The sequence below is a fragment of the Dunckerocampus dactyliophorus genome, chromosome 11 (genome assembly GCF_027744805.1).
Source record: "Dunckerocampus dactyliophorus isolate RoL2022-P2 chromosome 11, RoL_Ddac_1.1, whole genome shotgun sequence".
In the NCBI taxonomy this organism is placed as follows: domain Eukaryota; kingdom Metazoa; phylum Chordata; class Actinopteri; order Syngnathiformes; family Syngnathidae; genus Dunckerocampus; species Dunckerocampus dactyliophorus.
In genome coordinates, this window is record NC_072829.1 from 1,826,062 (window position 1) to 1,846,895 (window position 20,834).

The following is a 20,834-nucleotide window of genomic DNA, read 5'->3' on the forward strand; positions in this document are numbered from 1 at the left end:
AAGAATGTACATTTTGCACTGTTGGATCTTAAGGAGCTTCTAAGTAGAGCTTCAAAATGTACAAAGAAGAAATGGGAGTGATACTTTTTTTCTTTATTAATGCAATTTATTGCAAACAAGCATTACTCTGAAACAGGCTGTTGATCAGCTGATCAAAACCCAAAACACCCCTAAAATAGAAATGAAATGTTGAAAAAAGGCTTCAGTAATGAGTAGCTGCACCATTCTTGTTAATGAGCTGAAAAATGGGTTTGGGCGTGCTTGATGCCAGTGTTTCCAGGAGGCTAGAGGGAATGTTGCTCCAGCTGGTGAAGGTGCTGATGTCCATTTTTGTAAATCCATCCCCAAATGTTCTCCATTGGATTTAGATGAGGGGAACACGAAGGATGGTCCAAAAGAGTGAGCTTATTCCTCTGGAAGAGGTCCTTTACTGAAGTGCTGCGTTGTCCTGTTGAAAAAGCCAGTCACCACCACACAGACGAGGGCCTTCAGTCATGAGGGATGCCCCCTGCAACATCTTCACATAGCCGACTGCCATTTGACGCCCCTGCGCAACCTGAAGCTCCATTGTTCCATTGAAGGATCATGATGACGCCCCCTCTGCTGTGCCGTGTGGAAAACATCTCAGGTGGGATTCCTTGTCATGCCGGTAACGTCTAGGGAGAATAAAACTTTCATCCACCTTTCAATGTCTGGTGCTCTTCTACAAATTCCAAACAGGAAAATTTGTGGCCTTGAAGACCTTTTTTCTTCTTAAAAGTCTTAAAAGTTATTGGACTGCACTCGGCACCAGTAACAACCTTCCTTTGGGCTTCGACGGACAGCGAATGTGACCTTCCGGCTCATTTTTTTGCGTCTACCACTTTACTTTTTTGTTCCATGGGCTTCAGGAAGTGTGAAGAAGTTTGAAATGACCGTCTTACTGCATCCATCCTCAGCAGCATGGTGCGCTGCGAGAGGCCTTGCTTACGCAGATCAACAGTCCCACTGCCTTCAAAGAGAGAAAGCTGTTTCGCCTTTGCCATCAAGAGATGATGACGGTGTGAATACCTGACAATAAATCACATTCAATCCACACTTTTTCCAACATTTTTCCTTTTAAAGGCTGTGCTCTTGAACGTTTGAGCAGCTGATGAACAGCCTATTTCACACACTTAATGCTTCTTTGCAATCAATTGCTTTTTGTCTCACTCCCATTTCTTTTTTGCATTTTGAAGCTCTACTTACAACCTCCTTAAGGTCCAACAGTGCAAAATGTACATTCTTGTCATTTTTTTTAACCCAATGTGGCGCCCAAGTCAAAAGGTTTGCCCCCGCCCCCCCAAAAAGCGTGGAACTTAAGAGCTCCCACTGTATTTGTGATTGAACTACTGTGTGAGGCCCCCCCTCCCCTGTCCGACTCCATAATGGTCCCCGCCCCTCTCATCCATCCAGTGTCAGCTCTGCACTGACACCATTTGGTGCTTCATTCACTGCTGACCTCACTTTTCAAATAGGATTTTCAAGCATAGTATGAGAGGCATTGGCCATGTTTATCCCCACGCATCCGCACATGTACTGTATTTACTGTGTACAGTATGTATATACTGTACAGTAAGGTGGTGTATAACCAGATGTAGGTATTTACTTTGATTTATTCACAGTTGGGTGTGCACCTCGTTTCCCAGCTAATGCTCCACCTGGCCTCTAACAGGCTCTCCTTTTTACCTTGAAGTGAGCCAATTTGCAGCAGATCAATCAGCGGGGAGCCGCCGGGACATCTGAGATAATCCCATAAAGGTTTATTGCAGGCGAGATGACGCAGTGCTTAAGTGCTGCTTCACTCGGACGCCCTTTTCACTGCTTAAACACAGAACCAGCGACGCACCGATGCCACTGTGCGTTGTTAACCGGTGATACTGTATTTACCTCTACGCCGAATTTAATCATGACTTCTGTATAGTAAATACAGGTATCATTAAAAAACAAAGGAGGAGGGGCTATAAAAAAAAGCACGGAAAATAATAATATACTTTCTATACTGCAAGTATACTTGCCATGTCTTTTAATGGCATAGAAGACAAGGCAGTTCATTAAGTGCATTTTTAGGGTGTGTCTGACACTGCAGAGAATAAATTCACTCTCACATTTATCTGAATAATGTCACCAAAATATTAGAAACAGCTCTCAGTGTGATGCACACCACAACCGCAATAATAAACATGCTGTTATATTAATGCTTCTCTGAAAAACTATTTCTTACTCATGATTTTTATTTTTTCCCCATAACATTGTCTACATTTAATTTATATTTATGGTGACACAATTATTTATTTATGTTTTAACCAGCCTTGGCTGTAAACTATACATAAAAATGTAAACAATTGTCATACTTTCAATCACAATCTATGAAAAACCTGCATTTGAAACCTGCATCAAGGAATTACAGGAAAGTAATACAGCACTGAGAGCCACTCTCAAAAAAGAGATTGAAGAAAAAGACATAATGCTGTTGGAAATAGCAGAGAGGACATGTATGACCAACTAAAAATAGACGGAGTGGACATTGAAAGGGTGAATGAAAATACAGTACATTTCTGGGGATCATAATAGATGAAAATATAAGCTGGAAACCTCACATCAAAAATATACAACAGAAGGTGAGAAACACTTCAATATTGAATAAAGGAATGTGTTCTTGATCAAAAATCACTCCACACTCTTTACTGTTTGGTATTACCATGTGTAACTTATTTACTGTTCTTTGGTATTACCATGTGTAACTCATTTACTGTTCTTTGGTATTACCATGTCTAACTTATTTACTGTTCTTTGGTATTACCATGTGTAACTTATTTTATGTTCTTTGGTATTACCATGTCTAACTTATTTACTGTTCTTTGGTATTACCATATCTAACTTATTTACTGTTCTTTGGTATTACCATGTCTAACATATTTACTGTTCTTTGGTATTACCATATCTAACTTATTTTCTGTTCTTTGGTATTACCATGTGTAACTTATTTACTGTTCTTTGGTATTACCATATCTAACTTATTTTCTGTTCTTTGGTATTACCATATCTAACTTATTTTCTGTTCTTTGGTATTACCATGTCTAACTTATTTACTGTTCTTTGGTATTACCATATCTAACTTATTTTCTGTTCTTTGGTATTACCATATGTAACTTACTTTCTGTTCTTTGGTATTACCATACGTAACTTATTTTCTGTTCTTTGGTATTACCATGTCTAACTTATTTACTGCTCTTTGGTATTACCATATGTAACTTATTTTCTGTTCTTTGGTATTACCATGTCTTTGGTATTACCATATCTAACTTATTTTCTGTTCTTTGGTATTACCATATGTAACTTATTTACTGTTCTTTGGTATTACCATGTCTAACTTATTTACTGCTCTTTGGTATTACCATATGTAACTTATTTTCTGTTCTTTGGTATTACCATGTCTAACTTATTTTCTGTTCTTTGGTATTACCATGTCTTTGGTATTACCATATGTAACTTATTTTCTGTTCTTTGGTATTAACATGTCTAACTTATTTACTGCTCTTTGGTATTACCATATGTAACTTACTTTCTGTTCTTTGGTATTACCATACGTAACTTATTTTCTGTTCTTTGGTATTACCATGTCTAACTTATTTACTGCTCTTTGGTATTACCATATGTAACTTATTTTCTGTTCTTTGGTATTACCATGTCTTTGGTATTACCATATCTAACTTATTTTCTGTTCTTTGGTATTACCATATGTAACTTATTTACTGTTCTTTGGTATTACCATGTCTAACTTATTTACTGCTCTTTGGTATTACCATATGTAACTTATTTTCTGTTCTTTGGTATTACCATATGTAACTTATTTTCTGTTCTTTGGTATTACCATGTCTTTGGTATTACCATATGTAACTTATTTTCTGTTCTTTGGTATTAACATGTCTAACTTATTTACTGCTCTTTGGTATTACCATATCTAACTTATTGTGTGGAAATATGGGGCAATAATTATAAAAGCAATCTTCACTCACTAAATGTACTGCAAAAAAGATGGGTGAGGATAATTCATCATGCCGCGTATAGAGAACATACAAATCCTTTATTTTTAAAATCACAAATATTAAAATTTGCTGATTTAGTAAATTTTCAAATCGCTAAAATAATGCATAAAGTTAACAATAACCTGCTACCCAAAAATGTCATACAATACTTCTCTATAATCAATGATGGAACAGATTGAGCAAGAAACTCAAACACCAAGACAAGCGAATGCAAAAACGATTCAAGCAGTTGATGTTTGCTCAATACAAGACAGAAGAGTCTTGAACTTGCTTGTCTTATTTTATTTATTGTTCTGTTATGCTTGTTTCTATTTCTTATTATTTCTTATTATACTGATTATTATATCAATCGTGGAAAAATCTTAATAATGACATCATCATATTTTTACATTACCTTATTAATATTCTATGTATTAAAAATCACAAATGGAACACAGGAAGTGAATAATATGTACTGCACTGCAACTGGGCGGTGGGATTAAATAAGCTTTGCTTTGGGACATGTGGAATTGTAAAATGAATCATGTGATGTACTGTATTCCATTGTAGCTTGCATGCTTGTTCAAATAAAATGAAACCAAACCAAACCAATCACCTGCTAGGACTGACTTCAGGGCACTCATCCTCTTTCCTCCGTCTCCTCAGGGCTCTCCCGACTGCCCACTCTGTCCTCTACCGGACGGGGAGCGCTTGTTTCGCCTCCTTCCCTCTCCCAGAGGACGGTGGAGGAGGAGGTGTTCTGTCCGGAGAGCAGACGACAGCGAGGCGGGGTCTTTTGGTCGCCCGGACTGAAGGACTGAGAAACTCCGGCGCCACCTCTGGTCAAACCCCAACCGTGACGGGATCCCAACTTCCGCCGACCCCCCGAGCCAGAGCGTGGGACAGGGTTGCCGGGAAGAGAAATGTCTGGTTCTGAGTGGACTGGAGCTTTTCTTAGAGGGCACGGAGAACCTGGAGCGCTGCAAGGATCTGCAACATGCAAGGTCACCATTTGATCGTTGTCTAAACATGCCGTATACTGTACTGTATGTACACAACGCAAGCATTTGCCAAACCAGGCTGCAATGTTGCATATCTTGCTGCATGACGTCCACCGAGTCTTTTCTATTGGTGTAAAAGAGGGCTGTCCATAGTGCGGCCCGGGGGTCATTTGCGGAAAAATAACACAATTTTAGTAGCAAAAAGTGGAAATATTAAAGAAAAAATACTTTTTTTTATTGTATTATTATGATAAACAAACAAAACAACAAACAAAGTTGTAATTTAATTAAATTGGGTTGTGGAAAAAGTTCTAATGTTACAAGAATAAAGTCAAAATATTATGAGAATAAAGTCATAATTACAAGAATCAAATTTGCAACAATAAAGTTGAAGTAGTTGGAAAAAAAGAGCAGAAATCTAAAAAGTATCTGTAATTTGATGAAAATAAAGCCAAAATATTAAAGAAAAAGTCACAATTATACAATAAACTCCTAATATTATGAGAAAAAATCATGATATTTTAGGAGCACAGAGCTGAAATATTAAAGAAAAAATACTTTTTTATGCAGTTAATTTGTAATTAGGAAAAATTCTGACATTTATTTGCACAATCTGTTAAACCACTTTTGGTAACATATGCTAGCCCAGGGGTTGGCAACCTTTACCAGCAAATGAGCCATTTTGCCTCCTCTTCCAGTAAAGATAAATTAGCCTGGAGCTGCAAAACATTACCGAGCTTATAAACTCTTCAAAGTTTTAATCTTTTTCAAATGGACCTGTTGCTACAAGATAATTCAAATAACAGAAGGGCAGAGTGAAATCATTTAACACTGAGCTATGAGTTAAAACAAAACGTAGCCAACATTAACATAAAACAGTTACTCCCCCTTCCCTTACTCATCCAATCAGCACTCAGGACATAGTCTATATGCATTCACGGATGTGCGGTGAGTCTGATATTTCAAACTCTTTTCAAAAATGAACATTTCCTCCACTTCCTGTGTGCTGCTGCACCAGCGCCATGGGTTGCTGACCCCTGTGCTCGCCGGTAGTAGTGGTCTTACTTTTTTGTTTTTGTTTTAAAAGAAAATATTATTTGGAGCAAGTTGCATACAGTGCCCTTAAAATTCTGCAACACTAAAGACTGAGCATTATTATTTTTGTAAGGGAATCATTTAGGGCCTGTCATAACGTCCCCTGAGCTCTCTTGTGAAGAAACATACACTTTCCAAGGAAGACATTTCACGTGCTAGTTGAAAAGTGTGAAAGGTTTGCCAGGGACCTCTGTGTCATCACACCGGCTGCTCGGTGCGTGTGCCCAAATACAGTGCACTTTGCTGAGCCACAGCAGGTGGCTCCTGCCGCTCTATATTCTGGTTCTCCTGATCGTAGTGATGTGGTAGTAGTAATGTTGTGATATTTCATTAGGACAAATCAACAAATCCAAATTTGTTGTGGTCCTTCTTACCTCCAGGTGTGCACAAACTATACTTCCATCAACTTAAACATCTCTAGAATCATTTGTGGCTCAGCTCTTCTGTCGGTTGCTGTTAGACCAGCGCCCAAGGACTTCAGGGGACTTCAACTTGAGAACAATTTAAAAAAGCAAATTTTGCAAACCTGCTCAGATAACGTAATTTATTTGGTGAGTAGAAAACGCCACAACATATGCTCCAGAAAATCATGGCGGCCCCAACTGTATGATATTCTCTGAGGGGAGGCCCACTGTGCCACGCTTTGAAAAGCCCAGCATTAGACTATGCAGGTGTACTTAATGAGGCGTCCACAGGGTGCACTGTACGTCTGTTTAAAAGAAATAATAAACGCATTAAAACATATTTATATCTTGCCTTCTGCTTTCCTTCCTCTCCACCTATCTCCTTCAGTAGAAGCCCCCCCAGAGTCCAGTTCTACTTAAGTAAGTTTTCCCCTTCCTCTCAGGAGTTAATTGTGCCACTATGGAAAGTGCTGCCTCATGAGGGGATTCTTAATGAATGTGTGATGTTTTTAAAAAATGCTCTTAAGAACACATTTTTTTTGTACAGCCCATAATGACACTGAGATCATGTGCCATGCAAATCATTTAGCAGCTCGGTTACCATGGTGATGATACAGCCGACACATACTTAATATTGTGCATCATCAGAAGTGCAGCGTTTTTTTTTTCCTCTCAGACAATCAGATGTATTATTAGCGCACTTCACGCGGGGAATACAATGCACACTGCCTTAAACGGGCTGCGTATTCGCAGAAGACAATTGTACACAACTTGGCTGGGGAGACGAAGATTAAAGCACTAAAAGCTAATAATAAATTGATCTCAGCAGAGGTTTATTTACACAAAGGCTGAACACTTCTCAGCTCATCAAAGGCAGACTTAACCGCTGCTATTAGAGCCTTAAGGGACCCCCTTTGCTCAATGCATTAATTGCAAGGCTTGGATGGCAGCCAGTTCAGATAAAGTTGATAAAAGTTAGGCAGGAGAGCTCGCACCGTGACTCAAAGCAAGCTGTATGCCAGGGGTGTTCAAACTTTTTCCAGCGAGGGCCACAAATGATGAAAAATGAAAGGATGCAACTTTGTAAAGCAACAGCGACATTTTTTTCTTTAATATTTCAACTAAAAATACAATTGAGACTTTCTTTCTTGTTAGAATCCTTTTTTGTTCTTAATATTTTGGCTTTATTCTCAGAAAGTTGCAGCTGTTTTTTCCGTTTCTGCTGTTGTTTTTCCCCCAATTATTTCAACTTTCTATCTGTAAATGTTCTTCTTGTAATATTATGACTTTATTCCCATAAAATGACAAATGACAACTTTATGTTATTTTGTTTTGTTTGTCATAATATTACGACTTTTAAAAGATAACATTTTTTTCTTTAATATTTCAACTCTGTGCTACTAAAATGACATTATGTATTTTTTCTAATAATAATATGAGTTTATTTTCATAAAATTGCAACTTTCTTTCTCTCGTGAGAATTCAATTTTTTGTCGAAATATTTTGACTTTATTCTCTGAAGATTACAGCCGTTTTTTCCATTTCTGCTGTTGTTTTTTCCCCAACTATTTCAACTTTCTTCTTGTACATTTTCTTCTTGTAAAATTGTGACTTTATTCTCATAGTATTTTGACTTTATTCCCATATAATAAATTTTCCTCCAATCTAATTTTCCAAAATGACAATTTTATTTTGTGTTTGATTGTTTCTTATATTACAACTTTTTAAAAAATAAAATTTTTTAAATAATATGTCAACTCAATGGTACTAAATCAAAATTGTTTTTCTTCATCTTCAACTTTTTTCTTGTTAGAATACTACTTTTTCTCATAATATATATATATATATATATATATATATATATTAACCATATTAATATTTTAACTTCATTCTCCTAAAATTATTATTTTTCCCGTTTCTGCTATTGTTTTTTTCCCCAACTATTTCAACTTTCTTCTTGTAATTATGACATTATTCACAAAATATTCTGACTTTATTGTCGTAGCCATCTGACTTTTTTCCGCAACCTAATTTTCCAAAAATTTAAATTTTATTTGTTGTCTTGTTTGTTTGCTTCTCATGATATTACGACTTTTTTTTAAATAACAATTTTATTCTTTAGTACTTCAACTTTATGCTACTAAAATTACATTATTTTTCTTCCTAATGTTACGACGTTATTCGTGTAAAATTACAGCAGATTTTTCCATTTTTGCTGTTGCTGTTTCATTTAATTTTTTAGTTTTCTTGTTAAATTATATTTTTAGTATGTGCCACGGGCCAATTGCGCCCGTATTCCGTGTATTACGACTTGACTTCCTGTAGTTTTCCTACCTTGGTGCCAGTAGTGAGTCTGCCTAGTACTTTTTCTACTCGTGCCTGTTTTTATTTATTTTTTTTTGTGCCGTGGCTTCACATTCCCTGTTGTTTGTACTTTGGATCCTTACTTTGGATCCTTACTTACTTACTTTTTCTTACATACCTGTACTTTTGCTAGAGGTTTTTCCACGCCCGTATTAACCCTTAGACCAATAACTTGTTAAACTGCTTCTTGCCGGAGTCTTTGCTTTGAGATCCTCCTCTCTGGTTAAACCAACCGGTGACAATTTCAGTAGTGCAGCCTCAAAGAGAAGTGAAAGCGTCTCAGCAGGCGAGTGTACAGTGCTGATAAATGTTGCCTGCAGATTTTCTTTGAAACCTCTTCGAATGCATTGCACAGTCAAAGTGCATAAAGAGAATAAATGAACACTTGCTTCTCAGCGCGGCTTTAGCAGCAAAAAGACGACACCGGGGAAAAGATTTAAGGAGAAAAAGAGCGGCGCGGCTGCCGAGCTCACTCTCTAGTCATGAGGTGATGTCTATGCGTGCCTGTGGCTCTCGCTTAATAGCGTCGGAATAGCCTTGTGAAAAGCCAGACAGCGTGCGTTAGTGTGCGGCCCTCACCGCACTCAGGTGTGTCTGATGTGAATTGGCCGCCGTCGGCCAGGTTCTCCACGCTGCCAGCGGCCGTGACGAGGCCGCGTCCCTCTCGCGCTCCTCCCCGCGGTTTAATGAGCTTCTTCATGCGGTCTGCGATCCAGTTGGATTTCCTGCAAGGCCACAGAGTGCACAGTGAAGGCCAGCTGCGATGACAAACACCACACAGCTTGCAGCCTAAAAAAAAGTGTTCAGGGTCAAAATAAAAAGCTCCCATCCTAAAGAGTCTGGCTGGCTTGTAATAAGGACAATAGCGCCGTATCCCGGTTGTCATGGCAACTGTGGAACCCGTTTATGTCAACGCCCCTCGGACTGGCTGATGTGGACTCAACCAAAATTGAAGCCGAAACCCGCCATTAATGGCACATTTCATTGTGATGGGCGATGAATTAATAAATCATATTTTTTCCTGCATGAATAAAGATATTCTTCTATTTTCATATGATATTTCATACTTTTATCTCACAGCTGCTGCAGTAATTTGGTTGTATGCCTTGACTACAATGACATTAGCTTATCGCCGGTGGTTTCAATCTAAAAGAAACAAATGAAATACATTGTGTTATTTGCTGCGGTAGAATCCATGTTCATTCTGCCATGCTTTTATTTTAAAGCTTACTTTGCACTGAACAGGAAGTCACCGTCTGCGCATTTTAATGTTGTGTAACTGGATAGTTAAGTCGCAGCTGTCGTTTCACGCTGCAGAGCCATAGTGAGGAAGCTGACAATACTGCAACATGTGTCAACAGAAACAAACTGATTTCTCATAGAGATGACCTGCTTGGGTCGCCAATTTGATGTCAACAGAAGCGGTTGACCATGTACTGGTACACTCCTGATCAAAATGTTAAGAGCAGTTGAACATTTGCAAGAATTTACATTGTGCAACGTTGGATCTTAGTGAGGTTCTCAGTGGAGCTTCAAAATGCAAAAAGAAGAAATGGAAGTGAGACCCAAAAAAATTTGAGTGGGCAATTTATTTCAAACAAGCATTAAAGTGAAACAGGCTGTTCATCAGCTGATCAAAAGTTTAAGACCATAGCTCAAAAAAAATATCTTCCTAAAATAGAAGTAAAATGTATAAAACAGTGGTGAGCAATGAGTAGCTGCACCATTCTTGTTAATGAGATGTAAAATGGGTTTGGGCGTGCTTGATGCCAGTGTTTCCAGGAGGCTGGTGGGAATGTTGCTCCAGGTGGTGAAGGTGCTGATGTCCATTTTTGTAAATCCATCCCCAAATGTTCTCCATTGGATTTAGATGACGGGAACACGCAGGATGGTCCAAAAGAGTGAGCTTATTCCTCTGGAAGAAGTCCTTGGTGAAGTGCAGCGTTGTCCTGTTGAAAAAGCCAGTCATCACCACACAGACGAGGGCCTTCAGTTATTAGGGATGCCCCCTGCAACATCCCCACATATCCAGCTGCCGTTTGACGCCCCTGCACAACCTGAAGCTCCATTGTTCCACTGACGGATCATGATGGCGCCCCCTCCATTGTGCCGTGTGGATCTCGGGATCCCCTTGTCATGCCAGTAACGTTGAAGGAAGAATAAAACTTTCTTCCACCTCTCAATGTCCCATGTTTGGTGCTCTCCTGGAAATTCTAAACACCCAATTTTGTGGCCTTGAAGGAGACGAGGCCTTTGAAGACCTTTTTTGTTCTTCAAAGCCTTCTAGTGTCTGATGGTAATTGGACTCCACTCGGCACCAGTAACAACCTTCATTTGGGCCGAGGATGGTCCTGTGTCTTGACAGACAGCCGTTTTTTGGCTTTGCCATCAAGAGATCACGACAGTGTGAGTACCTGACACTAAATCCCATTCAATCCAAATCTTTGTGAAGATTTTTCCTTTTAAAAGGCTGTGGTCTTGAACTTTTGATCAGCTGATGATCAAAAGTTTAAGAACTTCAATGCTTCTTTGCAATAAACTGCCTACTCTAAACATTTTTTGTGTCACTCCCATTTCTTCTTTTTGCATTTTGAAGCTCTACTTAGAACGTCCTTAAGATCCAACAATGCAAAATGCAAATTCTTGCCATTTTTCAACTGGTCTTAACATTTTGATCATGAGTGTACCTCACATGGGGAAAAAATGTTTTGGAATTAGAACAACTTGGAAGTCAATCATCTCATAATAGTTCGTGTTTGAGTTTAGAAGTTCCACTGGACTATCAAACAGTATATACTGTATAGCGTCAAGTACTTGGCCTTCCAAGGCGAAGGTGGCACATTAGGCTCCAGAACTCGGTACTGGTCCATAATCTTCTCCACCAGCTTCTGCTTCTCCCGACGGAGCTCACTCAGCTTCTCCCTGAAGGAGAAGGCAAACATTTCATGCACTTATTGTGAGTGGATGGCAGTATCCTATCAGTAATGTCCATCAAAGTACTCTGGCTGTGCTGCTTTGAAGCCAGCAGAATAACAACAACAACAAAATAGACTTGGAGCTGCTTATGAAGGCTGCAGTGAAAAAACAGCCTGCAACTGCAAACCTGCCTTGGATGATAAACGGCCCCCGAATTAAAAATAGTGAAGCAAGAAGTCACTGACACTCCGGGCTGACCCTTCGTTTTCGACACTCGGCTGTGGGCGGAGGAGCTCGGCCACGTTAACAGAGGTCGGCAGGGGTCGCCGCTAGAAAATGGAACGTGAAGTTTAGTATCAAGGTCCCCGTTTATTTTGGTGCTGGCGGCGCCGCTCGATTGTGAGAACTATCAGGAGCTCCGAACTAAAGTGGGAGTGCATATTTGGACTTTTATTTTCCCCAGAGGATAAACTGCGCTCCGCTCATCTCCTGCTTTTATTGCTCCTTTCCTCAAAACATCATGTCGCCGTGCTGCTGACCAGACCGCCACCAATTTGCCCCCCCCAAAAAAGCAATCACTCAAGTGCAAAGCAGTGTTTATACCTCAATTCACACACAAATTGACATGGAACGTAATTATCACGCATTTCGTCATTTAGTTTTTTTAATGGAACTGCCTTTTCCTTATTTATGAGCGACATGTTTGTCATCTGTGCTGCTATAAACTGTCATTAAAGTCAAATATTCAGTATATGTATTACTGTGGATGATTGCTTTTGAATTGCTTTTCTACTAACGTGGTGGAGGCGGGGTTACATTTTAGTTACCGAAACCTCAGTAAGCACCCTTCATTCATTCCAGGAGGTCCAACTCGAACCGAAGCAGTTGCTAACCAAGTCAATTTTTCCCATAAGAAATCATCCAATTCATTTGTTCCAGAATGCCCAAAATGTTAACACAAAACACGTTTTTATTGTTTTACAATTGTAGTTTTACATGCAGAAAACCATGTGAAATGGATATAAATACACCGCCACGCCACATCGCGGTTGGTTTTTCAAAAATATGTTAATAAATCATGCTGTTTCATGGTTGAATACATCATTAGCCAAAAAAATATGAGCGTTTAAGGAAATTTTGATGTAGATGTTGCGCAGGTTCACGACCGACACCAGGGATCTAGGGCTCAAAAAGGTTGGTGACCACTGCTTTATGCTATGATATGAAATGGACAACTTTTTAAAATTGACCACACATTAGGTGAAGCAACAGTATCGGATTGGTATCACCGATACCAGCTCAAATTTTATTCAGTATCAGATCGGAAACAACATCAGTGGTATCGCACATCGCTACCGTCTGCCGTAGTGGTATCGCACATTGCTACCGTCTGCCGTCATAACGAAGAGATGTGGCTTGGCATGATGGTAAAAATTGTAACATAATTCATGAAATAAATTAGTTAGCGCCGTTAAAACGCTATTTTTGACATCGCTGATGTAAACACAGCCACTATACTTTTTGGAGATTGCTGCATTATTTTGCCTTTATACAGAAAATAATAACACATTTTGTACACACTGTAACAACATTCTTGTTCTTTTAGTCAGTCGCGGTGTAAAACGGCGCCGGAGGGTTTAAAACTAAAGTGTTGATTTGCAGATTGTGCAACCTACCAAAGGTCAAAAGGACCACTTTAGAAAGTTAATTAAGCCGATTTCAGCTCCCCCTCACGTGTTTGTTAATCTCCAGTTATAAGAAGGAAAGAAGACTCACGCACTGGTGTTAGATTTATAAAATGTATTGAAAAATGAGTCAGACAGAATAATTTTACAGTTCAGAGCTCAGAAGGAAGAGAGACAGGTCCCGATTGATAGTCCCCTCTGCCTTTTTATCATTGTTTTCCTCAGACCCTTGGCGCTAGTTTCTCCAAAGATAACTTTCTCCCGGATTCTTTGACAAAGTTGTGTGACGCCAGCAGGTGATAGTCGGAACCTTCGCTGAGTTGTTGGCACTTTTCTAGCACAAACATCACACACTTCCCAGTCTGTCTCAAGGCTTACTGACTTGTTTATGTTACCATATCTGGCTGCTGGTCCCGGCTGGCCTTCACTATGTGTGAGCACTCACTATTTCTGTTTAACCTTTGACACACTTAAACAGTTGTTCATCTATTCAGCTAATCATTTAATAAAGCATCATTTCTGTAAAGTACTTGTAATCATTCACTCCATGAATCATAAAGCAGGTCTATTTATACTACATTTATGCCGTGCTTATATTAAGGCACTCAGTTAATCATTCAATTAATAAACATCAATGCAAACAGTTCTATAATTCTAATATCTACTTGTAATAATTATTTACACACTCAGCTAACAAGTTAATAAAACAATATTATCCTACAAGGGCAAGAAAAAAACATTCAAACTGAACAATGTGAAAAATAGAAAATAACCAAGGTTGCAAATTGGAGTTTGAATTTGAACGATTACAGTTCCAATTTCCATCCATCCATCCATCCATTTTCTATGCCACTTATCCTCACTAGGGTCGCGGGTATGCTGGAGCCTATCCCAGCTGACTTCGGGTGACAGGCGGGGTACACCCTGGACTGGTGGCCAGCCAATCACAGGGCACATATAGATAAACAACCATTCACACCTATGGACAATTTATAGTTGCCAATGAACCTAACATTATGTTTTTGGAATGTGGGAGGAAATCGGAGTACCCGGAGAAAACCCACGCACGGGGAGAACATGCAAACTCCACACAGAGATTCGAACCCAGATCTCCCCGATCTCCAGACTGAGTGGCCAACATGCTAACCACTCGGCCACCTGTTTCGATTCCCGTTCCAAACAATTCTCGATTCCGATGCTTTTAAGAGTAAGGGTCATAAAAGTTTGCATGGTTTAAAGGAGGGTGCTAACCAGAATTATTTTTTGGATGAAATGTCTGAACTTCCCCATGAATAGTTTAATGATATGCTCGCTGGCTTCCTCGTTGGTGTTTGCGGCTATTTGTGACGTGAGCATCGAATGTAGGCGTCAAAGCTAAAAAATTTGAACAATCCCGGGAGAATCGCAATGTTAGTCCCGGTTCCCATCGATGCTCGAGACACGATGCCCAACCCTGCTGCGAATTGGGGGGAGCAATAATGTCATTTGTGAGAGATGTGAGTCATTAGACTTCAAGGCTGAAACGGCTCTGCGTGATCACTATTAGCGCTGGATAATCTGCAACCACTCTATTTAACATTTAAAAGGACAACTGCTGAGGGCTGTTGGACTGTGAAACTGTTTTCCACACACCCCCACATGTGTATGAACACACACACACCCACAGCCGCCTACACGTCTCCTCACACACATTATGAACTATTTGCTCCTGCTTGTAGCTTTAATTCTATCAATCCTGTTAAGAAGCCCTGCAGCAAAGTAACAAGACCCGATTTACTCTTCAATCCACTTGATCCTCTCTTGTCTGTTCTGTGCACGTGTGTGTGTGTGTGTGTGTGTGCGCGCGCACTAACTGATATTCTTTCTGCTGCGTGTAGTGCTGGTCACAGCGCTCCAGGCTCTGCTCCAGTAAGGCCCGGTTCTCCGCCGACAGGCTCCGGTTCTGCTCGGCTAAATGCTGGTTCTCCTCCTCCATGTTCCCCTTCAGCTGGCTCAGTAGCTGGAAATACATGTGGAAAAAACAACAGTAAGTCACTGAAAAGATGCCCGTTAAACATTATACACAGTGGGTAGCGGGTCGTGGCCTCCACCCTCATAGACGCCGTGCCTCCATTAATCATCAGGTACTTTATCTACTTGAGTAAATCCAGTATTTGCCACACCTCAAATAGATGCCATGGTGGCTGTAATTACCTTCTACTATGAGTGACACCACCGCGTGTCACACACACTGCCTATACAGCAGAAGTGGGAAAAAAATCAACCAAATCTGATGTTGACGTTGGTGATGATAACCATAGAACCAGAAATGGAACTTTGTGTGACATGGAGAAGGGTCTGGATGCTCAGTACAATATGAGCAATTCAATCAGTTACATATCAGTTAGTATTATGTAACTACATTGACTGATACACAATACAGCACTTGTCAATTCCAGCAATACCCATAAAACACCACTAGGTGACAGTATTACTTTATCTTAGTTTTATTTTATCGTGGTTAGCAGGGGTGTCATGACACACCCGACTCACGAGACGAGAGGACACAGATCTTAATTTAATTAACAATAACATTAACATTAATTTTAAGAAAAGCACAATGAAAAAATATGACCGGACAAACTTTTTTATTTAACCGAGTCTACAAAACCATGCAGGGGGGTTTTGAAATACTTATTGTCCCACAAATTGAGGCTAAACAATATTATTCTCTACGCTTTTTGAGACCAAACAAACCACTGTCATGATAATATATAATAATAATATATAATAATAAATCCTAGTGCAGTGTATCATAATCATGGAAGGTGTCATCTTTCACTCTGTGAAGTGGCCGAATTGACGTTTGTGCCATGTATTTTCTCAAAGGCAATCCGTGCTGTTTGTTCTTATTATCTTATTTTATTTACGTAATGAGCCACGTTCTACAGATGGGTTGTGGGCCACACTTTGGACACCCGTGTGTGTTTCACCAGGAAGGCAGGCGTGAAGGAGACGTGCGTGTGCTTCACAAGCACAGGTGGAGATCCTGCACGGCGGATACTTCACCTTCGTGGAACGCTTGTATTTGATGACCAGATAAATGCATGATGCAAGAAACACTTCCCACCTTTCACTTTTAGTGTGCACCCCTACTTGCTAAAATCAGCAACCATGCAGCAAAATTGTCAACACGGATCTCCTCTACGTGTGAGGTGCGTTATGAAGTCGAGTTATGGTCACCACATTATGCATTCATGTCGACACACGCTCACGTCAGCCATGGTGCCCCTCCGGTGGTATAGAGTGGAGGGAGCCACCTGCCGTGGCCGCCATGGTGCGCTGTTGTCGGACACCTGCTCCGAGCAGACCCGGTGCTGCCATTGTTAATGTTGATGGTGATTAATGGTAACGATGATTAAGGGTGTAGACAAGTCCGTATATCTGCTGTACGTGTTTTGATCTGATGAATGTAGTAGCTTTGATGAAATGTAGAATTACTACAGCTTCTGCTTGGATATTAACATGCAAAACATCCACAACCACATGGAACATGGGAACACCAAGATACGTTGGATTGCAGGGTTTAAAGTGTGTGTAATGTGCGCTTCCAATAATGCCTAGCACACTGACACTTCTATATCTATGTTTATTATCATTCATAGTAGCGATGCCATAGTTCACAGTCTGATTGGCTTCTGGCTGCCCTGCTCTCACAGACAGTTTTTCTACAAACCAGAAATGTCGTCATGTTTTAATCTTGCCAGATCTGGTAACTGGTGACACGAGAGCTTGCGACACCCCGAATGGTTAACTGCTCTGTCTACCTGTCTGTACAGTTGAAGCAAATTCAATTATTTTACGTTGCATCCTATGGGAAAACAACTCCTCTATCATACAATTAAAACAGTATTGTAGCGTTCTGCATAGTATATGCACTATTAAGAATCGTGCATTCCCACGCTGCCTCCTACAGGCCTGGAGTAGACAATGGTGATTTACAACTGGGCTCTTTATGTTTTTTTTAATGTTTTTTTATATTAATAGCAGAAGAATTTAGCAAACTCTTTGGCCTTGGTAGAGGTCTGCCTTCTTATGGCGCTGATGATTTCTGGCTTCTTGTTCACACTGTTACTGTGTTCACCCATCAGTTAGCAGCGACACTACAGCAAGTTGATTGGGAGTCTCCACACGCGCCAAACATCGCATTAAAAAAACACCCCTCCATTCGCCTTCTGCCACTATTTATTGGCTTTCTGTCATGCATTATAGAAACATGCAAAGGAAAGATGGAAAACACAGCTGAAAGGAATAATTTGGTGCATAAGGAGCATGACAAGCTGCTACCTGGCACCGGAAGGCAACTTGCATTGATTCATCCTGAAGCTAATTTGTTGTGTTTGACAAGCCAAGTGTGCTCTATTGGTCAGTTTGAATAAGCCAGAAATAAAACATGCCAAATCCTGGCGTGATTTTTACTTTTTTTTTGGTGTTACCCCATCTACCGGCGCACCAAATGTTCTTTGTTAGACAAGCAGGTTGCAGCAGCATATCGCCACATCTCCTGCCTGGCTCCTTTATGCAAAGTCAATTTGCATGTCTGTAATCCCTCAGGCAGCTGCAGACTTTACTGCACAAGGAGCGTTTTCAATACTTAGCCATAGTTTGACAGCTTTACGTAGAAGATCATGCCTGATTTGAAGTTGTGCGCCGTTAGCTCAGCAAATCACTTTACCTCGTGTGTCAAAGCTCACGTCGACTTCCAGCAAGTGTTGATAAAGTCTGCTGCGATGAGATGCTAATGATTCCTCCCTGACCACAGCTATGTAAAACAGCCCCTAAACCCTGCCATCAATTCCTAATATGTTTGGTTTAATTGCCCAATAATGTTTCAAATAAATTAGCTTTATTATTCCAAGAGCGTAATGTTTCCAAGTGTCTCCACCGTGAAGCATTAAATCCTTTTTTGCATGCAAATGTTCAAACGGCAACTTGAATATTAAACACCTGAGTGCAAGTGCTGGATTGAAGGTGTGTTCCTGTGTGTGTGTGTGTGTGTGTGTGTGTGTATGGCAGCTCCCTTTACTACACTTGTGGGTGCCGAGAGCTTTATGAGGACCAAATACTGGAGCACACCGTGTTAAACGGTTGCTTTAGTTAAGACTTGATTTTAGTGGTGGAGGAGCAGTAAGGTTTAAGTGGCTGTTTTGCTCAAGGGCTCCCCCTACAGCTGTGAACATTAACTCACCTCAGTGCTGCTGAATTGCTGGAGAAAAAGATGCACTTTCTGGCTTATGTGAGGACGACACCACTCATAGGGGGTACAATTAGTGTTTCATTCATTAATAATTTAACTTCATTGCAAGTTTACTGGCTTGCGCATTTTTGCAGCTAACAACTGAGTAAATTAAACTTCAAGCTTCAGGGTTAGCTTGGGTTCAAAGAAACTCTGGTGCATGTGTTTTGCAAGTACCGCTCACTTGGTCAAGTGTGAACGCGATCGTCTGAACCCCAGTGTGCACCAAACAAGTGGGCCGAGGCCGCTTGAGAGATGAGTCTCTCGGTGTTAAAATGACAAAAGCACACAGAGATGATTAATATGTAAGATAAATAGTGTTGGAAGTGCTGTCTCTCTCTGCTCTGCTCTCTCCCTCTGTGTGTGACAACAGAGCTCTTTAAAAGTATATTTTAGAAGCTTATTGTGAAATCTAAGCTAGTAAATATAGCAGAATATAAAAAACAACCTGCGTATTCAACCCAGCAGATGGCATTTTGGTTTGCAATGTTTGAGTTATGTCACGTGATAAGTAGTTATATCACGAGCCAAGATGATGCATGAGATTGGGTCAAATCGGAAGGGGGGGGCGTGAAAACATTTCTGTCCCCCAGTGGTGGCATGACAGAAAATAATTGAGAACCACTGTGCTAGGCGATGAAAGACTATGTTCAAGCTCTGCCTTCTTGGCTCTGTCGCTGGTCAAGGGTTGGGCTGCATTGTGGAAGGGTTTATGCAGCTTTTAGACCCGCATTGCATTGCACGGCTGTACGGAGGCAATGTTCTACTTCCGCTACTCACCTTCGTTCACGGCTTGTATTTAATTACCAAATTACCAAAGTTTTTTACTGTGCAGCCTTTGGTCCCATGACAGCCCTGAAGTGCACACCAAGTACCTTTGTTTATGTTTTTGGTTGTGACCAGAATAACAAGCCAAGTGTGAATTTTGATTTTGATCCAACTTAATTAGCATTACCTATAGGCCAAAGACCAGCTCAAAAGTGTGTATTTAATTTTTCACTGCGACTGTCCACTGCCATTGGTTGAGTTGTGGTTCACATACTGTAGCTGACTTTCATGCAGCTGGTAAATGGATCTGTCACCCTGCGACTGTGAACAATCACTAGTCTTTCGCCTAAATTTAACAAAGGCATAAAAAACGAATGGATGGAGGGCTCTCACAGTCCACTTGCATCGTGGCCAAGCAGTTCAGAGACTGCAGATGCAGCAGATGTAGCACCCGCTTTGTAATGCGTATTTCTGTCACCCACAGGATTGGAGTCGATTGAACAGTCTGTTTGGCCTTGGCCTTGTTTGGTACCTGGTACTGGCTGGTGAGGCGGGCGTTGCTGAGATCCAGACTTTGGTTGGCTTCCCTCAGGGTGCTGAGCTCCCCCTCCAGGCGAGTCCTCTCCAGATGAGAGGCGCTCAGCTCTCCTCTCAGCATGGAGCCCTGGGCCAGCAGTTCGGCCTGGGACGCCACCAGATCCTTCTGCTGGGCGTGGAGCCTAAACACACACACACACACACGCACACACACACACACACACACATACGGTCAAGGGCTTTACTTCATTTCTCATGGCCTGCAGAGTACTTTGGATCAAGTGCTCGCTAAATTAAATCCATTATTATATTATTACACAACATAATGAGTCACACAACTACATACTTCTTACAATATGACCTAAAAAAATGATTGAAGTGTACACTGTACTTTCAAACTATTGCCTGCAAAACTTTATTGAGGTAAGCAATCATCTCCGTTTGGCTCTAGCATGAACTCTTCAACGAGATCTAATGTTCACAGTGGGGAAAGTTTTGGAATATTCCGTAGTAAACAAACATGGGGTGGAATGTTTTTTTTAATCTTCCCAGTGTGTCTTCAAAGGGATTTTAAGATGAAATGCATGCCATGAAATACAAAGCGGCTAAGTTCAATATCTTCAATTATTAAAACATGATTGTAGAGAAAGTGTGGCAGGTTGTTTGAGAGGTGACATTTTCATATCTGCAGACCCTTGAGCAAAGTATGTGCTTGCGGCCATGTGCTGTCAGTGCTTCAGTAC

The 20,834-nt window shown here is 40.5% G+C and overlaps 1 protein-coding gene across 2 annotated transcripts in view; it reads right to left on the bottom strand.

The window, feature by feature from the left end:
* Positions 1–2,076: 2,076 nt before the first annotated feature.
* ccdc88b (coiled-coil domain containing 88B) overlaps positions 2,077–20,834 on the bottom strand; it is a 74,619-nt gene continuing 55,861 nt past the window's right edge. For both annotated transcript variants that reach the window (XM_054792522.1, XM_054792523.1), the window contains 5 exons: positions 20,087–20,273; positions 15,365–15,510; positions 11,725–11,832; positions 9,490–9,635; positions 2,077–5,036 (listed from right to left, as the gene is read on the bottom strand). In XM_054792522.1, coding sequence (XP_054648497.1) covers positions 4,687–5,036; positions 9,490–9,635; positions 11,725–11,832; positions 15,365–15,510; positions 20,087–20,273 — 937 coding nt within the window. In that variant the 3' untranslated portion in view covers positions 2,077–4,686. The remainder of the gene's footprint in view (positions 5,037–9,489; positions 9,636–11,724; positions 11,833–15,364; positions 15,511–20,086; positions 20,274–20,834) is intronic.